Source organism: Arachis ipaensis, chromosome B10 (genome assembly GCF_000816755.2).
Source record: "Arachis ipaensis cultivar K30076 chromosome B10, Araip1.1, whole genome shotgun sequence".
Lineage (NCBI taxonomy): Eukaryota > Viridiplantae > Streptophyta > Magnoliopsida > Fabales > Fabaceae > Arachis > Arachis ipaensis.
In genome coordinates, this window is record NC_029794.2 from 72,727,379 (window position 1) to 72,737,391 (window position 10,013).

The 10,013-nt window shown below is 37.8% G+C and overlaps 1 protein-coding gene across 3 annotated transcripts; it reads right to left on the reverse strand.

Annotated features, from left to right (window-relative positions):
• LOC107622572 (E3 ubiquitin-protein ligase MBR2) lies at nt 1–5,175 on the reverse strand. 3 transcript variants are annotated; one of them, XM_021113375.1, is made up of 7 exons: nt 5,019–5,169; nt 4,356–4,633; nt 2,044–3,778; nt 1,621–1,671; nt 936–1,034; nt 715–858; nt 346–503 (listed from the first exon to the last, which is right to left on the reverse strand). In XM_021113375.1, the coding sequence occupies exons 3-7, from the start codon at nt 3,757–3,759 to the stop codon at nt 372–374; spliced, it is 2,142 nt and encodes a 713-aa protein (XP_020969034.1). In that variant the 5' UTR covers nt 3,760–3,778; nt 4,356–4,633; nt 5,019–5,169; the 3' UTR covers nt 346–371. The 3 variants fall into 3 exon arrangements, with proteins under 3 accessions (XP_016180002.1, XP_020969035.1, XP_020969034.1); XM_016324516.2 differs by lacking the exon at nt 4,356–4,633 and having other exon boundaries at nt 1–503; nt 5,019–5,175; XM_021113376.1 differs by lacking the exons at nt 1,621–1,671; nt 4,356–4,633 and having other exon boundaries at nt 328–503; nt 5,019–5,175.

Sequence of the window (10,013 nt, forward strand, 5' to 3'; positions counted from 1 at the left end):
TAAAGGCAATCACTAATCACTTAATAATAATACTCTTGGCAGCCACCAGTCTTAAATTTATGTTGAAATTAAATAAAATTCAAGTGCTTGTTGCTATCATAAATGACATAAAAATAATCCATTACGACAGTATAAACGAAACTATTATAAGTCACCCACCAATGTTTCTTGATTACTATTTTTCTTGTCTTTTTTTCGTTTTTTTTTTCCCTCTCCCAAACGATGACAAAGGAGAGGTCAAGTCCTCATGAGGAAGAGGAAGTTCATGACGGTAAACAAGTCATAGATAGAGCCATATAAAGATCAAACTTAGACACAATAGGGAAATTTCCTTTCAGGCTCACATGATAGAGCCATATAGGCTCCCCCTATCATGTAGCTAAGCCTGTTGTTTTGCAAATGGGGCAAAGGTTCTTCTGCATTAGCCATTGCTTGATGCAATTACTGTGAAATTCATGTCCACAATCTAGCGAGCCAACATTCTCTCCCTCAGTATAATCCTCCTGCAGAACATTGGAGAACAATAACAAATGTTATAAGAAGAATCCCCTCTTTACTTTAAGGGTGTGTTGGGGAGTTTGGGTCTTGGAGGAAAAGATAGAATAAGAAAAGGGCTTCAAGAGTAAGACAGATCCCTTTTACTCATTGAGCTGTTTCCTTCCCAACTTGCAATTGCACCTTAATTAGCTGAAAGTCTGAGACCATAACTCTTACCTGACAGATACAACAAGGCTCAAGATCTGTAGAAGACTCCGCCATAACAGACATGTATATTTGCTGTTTCATTGACTTCATAATGACATCCTCGCTCAATCCAGTGCTGACATCTCCAATTCGCTCCTCCAATGCCAACAATTCCTGCAGTTCACCTTGAAGTCAGAAGAAACCGCAGAAACATTGCCAACGTAGAGGAATAACAATCATTTGTTTTTTACCTCATAAGACATGTTATCAACATCAAGGCGCATTTCTCTGTGCCTGTCATGCAGTTCAGCCATCCCATGATATATGAAAGGGTCAAAAAGCATATAATCCTGACATTTCACAAGTGGCAAAGGAGAACATCCTTAAGTTAGCATTTTCAATAGAGTAATACGAGGTCCACAAGAATATGGCAGATGCCGCAAAGCAAGTTACCAATTCAGCTTGTTCTTGCTTCAAAAATCAAAAGCAAATGTTTGTCTTGTAACTTGACTATAGGCACAAAAATGCATGCAAGAGAATCAACAACAAAATAAAGTAAACATGGAAGGTGTAGCCTGTAATTTTTCTTTTTTTTTTCTTTTTTAAGCATTTCTTATCTACATTCAATGATAGCGTATGCTTGGTGATAATTGCTCACATACAGTCCAAAATCCAAATGTAACATACTTTTTTTCTTTTTTAAGCATTTGTTCATCTAGATTCAATGATAGGGTATGCTTGGTGATAATTGTTCACATACAGTCCAAAATCCAAATGTAACATAGCATTTCCTTCTTAGATATCCATAAGATGAAGGAGAAGTAGGGACATTGATATATCATTAAGGGTGATCAACCAAAGCAGATAAAATTTCCAAGATGGATTTCACAACACAACATATGATCAAGAGATATGCTTATGCAATAAATTTAGAACCTCGGCCCTTAAGTTATCACCCCTCCGCATTGCAATCAAGACTTGGCGAATCTGGCAGAGAACAATTAAATTTGGTCAGTTAGACTGGTTGCATCAAGATGACTGTTAGTTGGCTAAAACAGCTAAAAAATCCTGTTGACAAGACAAGAATACTGAAAGAAAATGAAAAGATGAGAAAGAACTGCATACATAATTAGATGATAACATCAAGTCAACAAGACCATAAATATTTTTACACAATGGTATGAATCTTGAAAATTCAAACTGCGTATAAACCAATGCATATTCCTAAGGTCTAAATTCTTAATTCATGGCTAAATGAATAAACTTTTATGGGAATTCCAGCATACCTGCATCATGGTGTAGCCTAGAAATAATAGTGCAAAATATTCCATAAAAAGGAATATAAAGCCAAGATTATACCTCAGATATTAGTCGGCGTCTTCCCTCATTGTCAACGGTTAATGCTCGCGGAGTAGAGAGTACATCACCACCCCTCCTTTCCATTAACAATGCTGCTCTTAGATATGGCTGATTGTTGCGGGACCCCTGAGTAATAGAAGAGGATCCTGAAGAAGATGGAGCAGAATGACCATTCTGAACACTGGATGCTGAGCTAATTGATGGAAAAAGAGACCAAGGACTGAACTCTGACAATCTTTGCAGATTATCTGTAGGGACTTCAGGGTTAACAATCCAGCTGGGATTAGGTAATGGAACGATGTTTGAACTAGATCCCATCCAAGATGTAGTAGGTACACCTCCAGAATTGTTTGCATTAGCAGAGGATGTACGCCAAGGTGTTGGTTCATGTACTGTGGGTGCAGGTACATTTGTCGGGTGCCCAGAACTCTCTCTTGGAAAAATTCTTATATTAAAATCTTCCTGTACCACTCTTTCTACAGAGTTATGAGAAGTTGAAGTTCTAGCCCCTCTAGGGTTAGAAGCTCTATTCCAAGGAAAAGGAGGCATGTTAAGGGGAGGTGACTGGTTCTGAGGAGCACCAGAATTGGCAGCATTTACTCCAGGCGTTAACCTCAATTCCAAAGAATCATTAAACGAGTGGGAGCAAGGTATTTGATGGGGAGAAGAATGATTATGATGCCTAGAACTCACTGCTGATGGTAAATTGAGAGGTATAGATTCCTGATGCTGTACATGGGCCATTCTCCTATCAAAGTTTCTGAGAGGCCTTTCCACATTTTCTGGGACATTTATTAAGGGAAATGCATCAGTTGCTCCTTGTCTCACTTCACTTCTCAAGTTCAGCTGTAATGGAGGAAGAGTGACAGGAACATCCTCTAAGGGCATTGAAACATTTAAACTGCTTGAAACATTAAGATCAACAGGATTAGTGGGCCAGCATCCATTTTCGGATTGTAAAAGAGAGTTTGAGCTTCCTCCAGTACACAGTTGACCAGAACTACCTTCAAGGGCCTTTCTCTTGCAGGAAGAACCCCAATTAACTAAAGCAGAACTTGAACTGCCACTATTTCCCCAAGTCATGAATCCAGGGTTTTCGGATGAAGTTCCAGTATGACGATTGTATGAAGCACTGCTGAAAGCTGTTTGCTCTCTATCATATCCACCACTATCATTGTGATTCACACTGCTACTTGCTGCTATGCCTTTCCCACGGTTAGCAGCTTGTGCTGTGTGCTCCATATCTAGATTACCATTCTGGGTTATATGACTGGAGCTGGATCCTTGCAAAAAAGAAGGCTGAATTCTAGAATGATTTCCATGTAGATTAGTATTTGAACTAACTGGAAAAATCATATTATTTGGTTCAAATGACCTTTCCTCTGTTCTGAGACCATCCTCAGCAGTAGCACTACATGATGAAGATGGACCATGTTCAGATTTTAGACCTTCATCATTGACTTGGTTGATCAGATTCAGTCTAGAACTCGGTTCACCAGTATTCCAGCCACTAAAACTCTGTACGTTAGGACCAGTAGCTCGTAAACAAGCAGTCTCGCCAGTGGACCCTCTATAATCTGACAACCGGAAATCTACGGTACTTTGCACATGATTCAAAGAAGACTGATGATTCATATCAGTGCCGCTCGAGTTAGGCCCTTGCATCATACCAACAATAGCAGGGAATGACCCAGTTGTCCTTCTTTGACCTTGCATCAGAATCAAGCTATTACACCTAAATTGATCACCAGAAAATATATATTAGGTTCTCATAGGCTACAACAGAGCTGCATAAAGTGGCATAAAGGGAAAAAGAAACCTTTGGTTATGAAACTGTAGAGCATAGCATGCTTTATCACAGACCCGGTCAAAATTTAGATTTATTCAACCAATGATTAGAATGAGGTAAAACACACAAAAATATAATGGGACCAATATTATGCATTTCAGTACAATGGATATCAATAAAGAAAAAAAATAAAAACAAACTCTTTTATAGGTTAAGATATAAGAATGCAATGGTATTTTATTACTATGCGCTGAAAACTTTCCTGACAACTTATAGTTATTTTTCTGTCATTTAAGAGGTAAAAACAACTGGTATGGGGAGGAGAAAAGGATCTCCTGGAGGGTGAAACCTCCAGTGTCAACATCACATAATCTACAACTATATTAGCATAATGCCATAGCTCTGATAACAAATAAATCTTAATGCAAGCACATTAAACAGAAGCTTGTAATTAAAAGAGCGATTCACTAGAAAAATATACTAATCATTTGTTAAGTTGAGAAATGAACACAGGCAATTTTACCTTGTGCTGACTACAAACACTAAAGCTTAGGTGTTAGGAGAAAACCACGAACAGTTTTAAAATTTTGCAATGATGTCTCAATGCAAAGCTTCTACTCCCCTTCTTTCTCAGCTATACCAAAGAGTGCAGTATGCAATGGTCAATGTTTGCATCCTAAGAGGTAAGGCACCGAAAAGCTAAGACACTACATGAGCCTCACAGTAACCAGGTGAAAATCGAAGACCATCATGAAACTGAGTGGAACTTTACAACACCCAAATCCTAAATTCCCATGCTTTCTAAGACAACCAAAAATAATTAAGCTTAGGTTAATCCAGCTGCGAAATTAAAATTAGACAAATAAAAAATGAATTTAAAAAAAATACTTATTAGAAAATTTAACAAAGACAATCAAGCCTTAGAAATTAGAAAAATCGATTATATCTTCCGGAAGAGGAGGGTTAGAAAATAGCGAAATTGGGGATGAAAACCTAATGGTGAGCGCGTTCCTCCACCCACATAATCGACACAACGGATGAAAGAAATGACAAAAAAAACTCGAATTCATACATCTCTATAACCTAAAAAGGGGAAAAATCATGAGCATAATCGAGTAACATAGGATTTGACGAAGCAAAATTCGGAAAAGATGAAACCAGAGAGAGAGAGAGAAATCGAAGTTACCCGAAAGGGATCCCTGGATTCAAATTGGGGTGAGTACGTCAGAAATCGAGGGTTTGATTGGAGAACCGGTCCCAACTATGAATATGATGATGGTTATCTTCTTCTTCCTTCCTCTGCTTCTTTTATTTATTATGTTATGTTATTTTTTCCTTAACTTTTATTAAGCATGAGAGGGAGTGATTAAAGGGAGAGAGTAGGAAGCAGGCAAGCACAGTAATCGATCCATAATCCCTAAATTAAGATTTGTCAGAGAGAAAGAAAGAGTGGTGTGTGGACCAACCCTCCCTCCATTGGGTACCATTTCCATGGCAGTGAATGAATGGCTCATGCACCTTTTGTTAGGTCGCATATAGACTTGTTAGTAGTTTACCTTCAAATCACCACATTAAATATCCACTAATCCACTAATATCATAATGTGTTTCTTTTGAAATTGTATATAATTTAATTAAATTACATTAATTCAACTTTATAAAATAGATAATTGACATGTATTTTAAAAATATTTAATTATTATATACATAGTATATAATCATTTTTTAATGAAAAAAGAATCATAACCCAAGCTTTATTTCTGCATAGTCATCAAAAAATAAAAAATTGGTCCAGTTCTAATAATCTTTTGACATTATCATCAAACCATTAGGATTAGGAAAAAGATTTATTTATTTAAACGAGTAAATTATTAAAATAGTATTAAAAAAATTTTGACATTAATAAAAGTCTAAATATACTAGATAGTCAAATAGTTTTTAAAATAAGTCTAACCAAGTTATACTTATATACATGTTCTTTCTCTTTCTACGCGATCTTTATTTATATAGTCTTCTCCTTCTTTATTTATGTTAGGGGTATATTTGGACTAGTTGAAATCGAGTTTGTCTTGACATAGATCGTGTCTAAAATATTGATCGGGTCTATTTTTAAAATTTTTATCTCGCCTCTAAACCCAATAAAACCTCACTGTTTCAGGCCACAATAACATCAACTCAAGATCAGATAAAAATCAAGTCTATATTAAACTTATAACAAAATTATAATATTTAAATAAAAAATATTAGCAGGTAATAACTAAAAGATGGAATTAAAATATGTAAAAATTAGTTTTTTTTTTCACAAAAATCCTTTATAAGAGTGAGGTACTACAACAAACTCTATCCACATTTAAAACACAAACATAACCTTACAACAAAACACACTCTTGCATCTTATCTAAAGATTGAGCATAATCCAGCCTCATAACTAACATACTCACCATATCATAGTCATAATCCAAGGCATTGTAATGTATATTTTTTATTTTTGAATTCAACTGGGTCGAACTGAGTCAGGTGATCCATGTTTTGGCTTATAATAAAGTTGAGAACGGATGTGCAAACCTTTAAGCAACTAGATGGAGAAACTTTGTATGAAGCCTGGAAAAGATATAAGGAGCTAACAAGAAGATGTCCCCCTGATATGTTCAATGAATGGGTGTAGCTGCACATTTTCTATGAAGGTCTTTCTAAAGAAGCAAAGAAGGTCCTGGACCACTCTTCAAGAGGCTCTCTCAATACTAAAAAGACCATAGAAGAGGCCATAGATATAATTAAAATAGTGGCTAATAATGAGTATTTCTATGCCCCAGACCAGAACACCAACAAAGGAGTGATGGAGTTGAGCCATATGAATGCATTGCTAGCTCAGAACAAGTTAATTACTAAGCATTTGGCAGACCTCACCAAGCAGATGGAGAAAAATTAAGTTGCAGCAGTCAATACTCAACCACCAGCTCAAGAAGGAGTGGATGTAGAGGAAGGATGTGATTAGAAATAAGCTAATTATGTTGGAAACTCATCAAGACAACCCTACGATCCACACTCCAAAATCTACAATTCTGGTTGGAAAAACCACCCAAACTTTGGGTGGGGAAGCCAGCAAAACCAAACCCAGGACCATAGGCCTCAAAACTCCAACCATTATAACAATCCCACTTACCAACACTCCAACCAAAGACTATATCAAGCACCACATAACACCTCCTTCCAATCTCCATATCAAGCACAAAACAACCATCCTCAACCTCCACTTTTCAACCCACCATCACAATCACCATCTGAGGATAGAATCTCCCGGATTGAGGCTTTACTTGAAGAACTATGCAAGGAGTCTAAGGACAACAAGGCATTTAAGGAGGAAGTAAGGTCCAATATGCAAAACCAAGGAGCTGTCATCAAGAAGCTTGAAGCCCAAGTAGGATATTTCTCTCAGCAAATTTCTAAACCTACTGACAGCTTCCCAAGTGATACTGAGAAGAATCCAAGAGGAGAAACAAGAAATCTGAATTGGGAAGAATGTAAGGCAATCACTCTAAAGAGTGATGAGATCTTGGAGGAAGAAGCTATCAGGCTAACAGAGCACAACAAAGGGTTCCCAAGGGAGAAATTGGAAGGGACAGAACAAGGAATTAACCCTGCACAAAGGGAGGATCCAATGATGAAGGAAGTCTTGGAACCATATATGCCAAAAGCACCATTCCCTCAAAGGCTCAAGGGTGGTTTATGATAGGTAAGAAGAAGCAAAGAAAGGGTAGAGAAGAAGGAGGAGGCAATGTTGGTGGCCAAAATTGGCTCACCAACGTTGCCCATCAACATTGCAAAGAAGGAGGAGGGAACGTTGGTGGCCAAAGTTGGCTCACCAACGTTGCCCATCAACATTGTCAAGGAATGGGGAAGCAACACTGGTGGCCAAAGTTGGCTCACCAACGTTACCTATCAACGTTGTGCCAAGCATAAGGAGCAATGTTAGTGGCCAAAGTTGGCTCACCAACGTTGCCCATCAACATTGTGCCAAGCATAAGGAGCAACGTTGGTGGTCCAAAGTTGGCTCACCAACGTTACTCGCAAAATATGGTGCCAACATTGGTGTGCCAATTTTACTTCAAGTTAGCACACCAACATCTTCGATAAATTCTCAAGTTGGAGCTGAAAAAATTGCTAGTGTGTGTATACATGAGGCCTTGTGCACACGCACAAAAGGAAAATTGGTCAGCGACGCGTATGTATGGGCGACGCGTACGCGTGACTGAACGAACGTTGGTGCACCAACGTTGGTGAACCAACGCCAGTGGCAACGTTCCTAAAGGATTTTAAAGGCAACGTTAGCCACTGTTTGTGCACTAACATTGGTGACTAACGCCAAGGCCAATTCCAGTTTCAATGGCACCCATGCAAGCTTATGAACGTTAGTGAACTAACGCCTATGTCGACGTCAGAAAGAGCCACTCCTAACTTGCTTCAACTAAGGTCAAAGCCCACATCCAAAGACTTGAAGATTGATATGGAAAGTGTATAAATAGGATAGATTTTGAAGTTAGAAAAAAGGCTGGGAAGCAGGGACCCTAATTGAGAAACCCTGAATCATTTTCTTTGTACTTTCTTTTACTTTTATGTACTTTTCTTTTCCTTTTGATTTTGCTGAGCAATGATGAACTAAACCCCACATCATTAGGGGGAGGAGCTCTATTGTAATTCACATGATTGAATGAAATTCTTCTTCTTCTCAATCCGCTTGTTGTAGCTAAGAGATAACTTCTGTTTTGATTTTACTTACTCACTCCGGAAGGGGGTTTAAATCCATTGAATTCCTATGTGAGCCTTGGAAGGGGAATCATAGGAACTAAAATTGAAGCTCTTTCTCTCACAATTCTCTTGATCAACACTATTCAGGAGGAATTGAGATCTTGAGAGTTTGTGTGACTTATGGATAAGTGAAATGCATTTAACCTTTTCTCATGACAATTAGATCAAGGAATTGACAAATTGATTGTGTTTAGAGAAATTGGGTTGCCAAGGAATTGGGACTCAATTAATTACAATCCACGATAGATCTACTTCATATGATTGAGAATGAAGTTGAGACCCATTGATTCATGATGGATTATGATATCTCCAATCCCTAATGAATCTCTCTTTGTTATTCTTCACTTTGATTTCCTTGAGTTCACTTTAAGTGCCTTAAATTTATTGCTTCATTTAATTCCCAGCACCCAAAGCGCTTTACATTTCATGCAATTTACTTTCCATTGCTATTTACATTATTGCCTTTACTTTCTTGTCATTTAAGCTTCAGTTGATTTAAGTTTCTTGCTCTTTAAGTTTCAGTTCTTTACCTTTCATGCCATTTAAGTTTCTGTCCTTTACCTTCTAATATTTAAATTTCTAGTACTCTACATTCTGTGCCATTTAAGTTTTTGCCCTTTAACTTCTAGCAGTTTAAGTTTCTATAATTTATATTCTGTTCATCAATTTTCACCAAAACCTTTCAATATTAGCTTGACTAGACCAATCACCTCACTAAAGTTGCTCAATTCATCAATCCCTGTGGGATTGACCTCACTCTTGTGAGTTATTACTTGACGATTCGGTACACCTGCCGAAGGGGATTTGTGCTGTGCAAATTCCTGTGTCATCAAATTTTTGGCGCCGTTGCCGGGGATTGAGTTAGATTGACAATAACTAAATGGATGATAGTCTAGATTAGGCATTTTTCTTTTGTTTTCTTTCAAGCATATTAACTATTTGACACATTGTGTCCACTAACTCTAACATTCACTCTAGCAATAGAGTGTTCATTTGTCATTTTTGTTTGTTTTGTGTTGTGTATGCCAGGGGAAAGAAAAAGGTGCCTCTACTTCCTTTGATTCTGAACCTGAAAGAACCTTCCTGAGACTTAGAAGAGAAGCAAAAGGAAAGGGTGTAATTGGAGAAGAAAACTCAGAGGAGGATCTTGATCAAGTCGAGGAGGACAACATGCAGAATCCACCTGAGGAGGTTGCCAACAACCATGGTCAACCTACCAGGAGAGTGCTAGCCTCCTATACTATCCCTGATCCTAGAAATTATGGGAGTAGCGTTCTTACTCTAAATGTGAATGCCAACAACTTTGAGCTTAAACCACAGCTCATTACTCTGGTTCAGAACAATTGCCAATATGGAGGAAGTGCTTTAGAGGACCC

Bases quoted from the DNA above. Each gene is read 5' to 3' on its own strand.
- LOC107622572 (XM_016324516.2), bottom strand. From the start codon at position 3,759: ATGCAAGGTCAAAGAAGGACAACTGGGTCATTCCCTGCTATTGTTGGT. The intron at 1,672-2,043 runs GTATAATCTTGG...GTTCTCTGCCAG, and splicing joins GACGCCGACTAATATCTGAG to ATTCGCCAAGTCTTGATTGC. The intron at 1,035-1,620 runs GTTCTAAATTTA...GTGAAATGTCAG, and splicing joins GTGATAACTTAAGGGCCGAG to GATTATATGCTTTTTGACCC.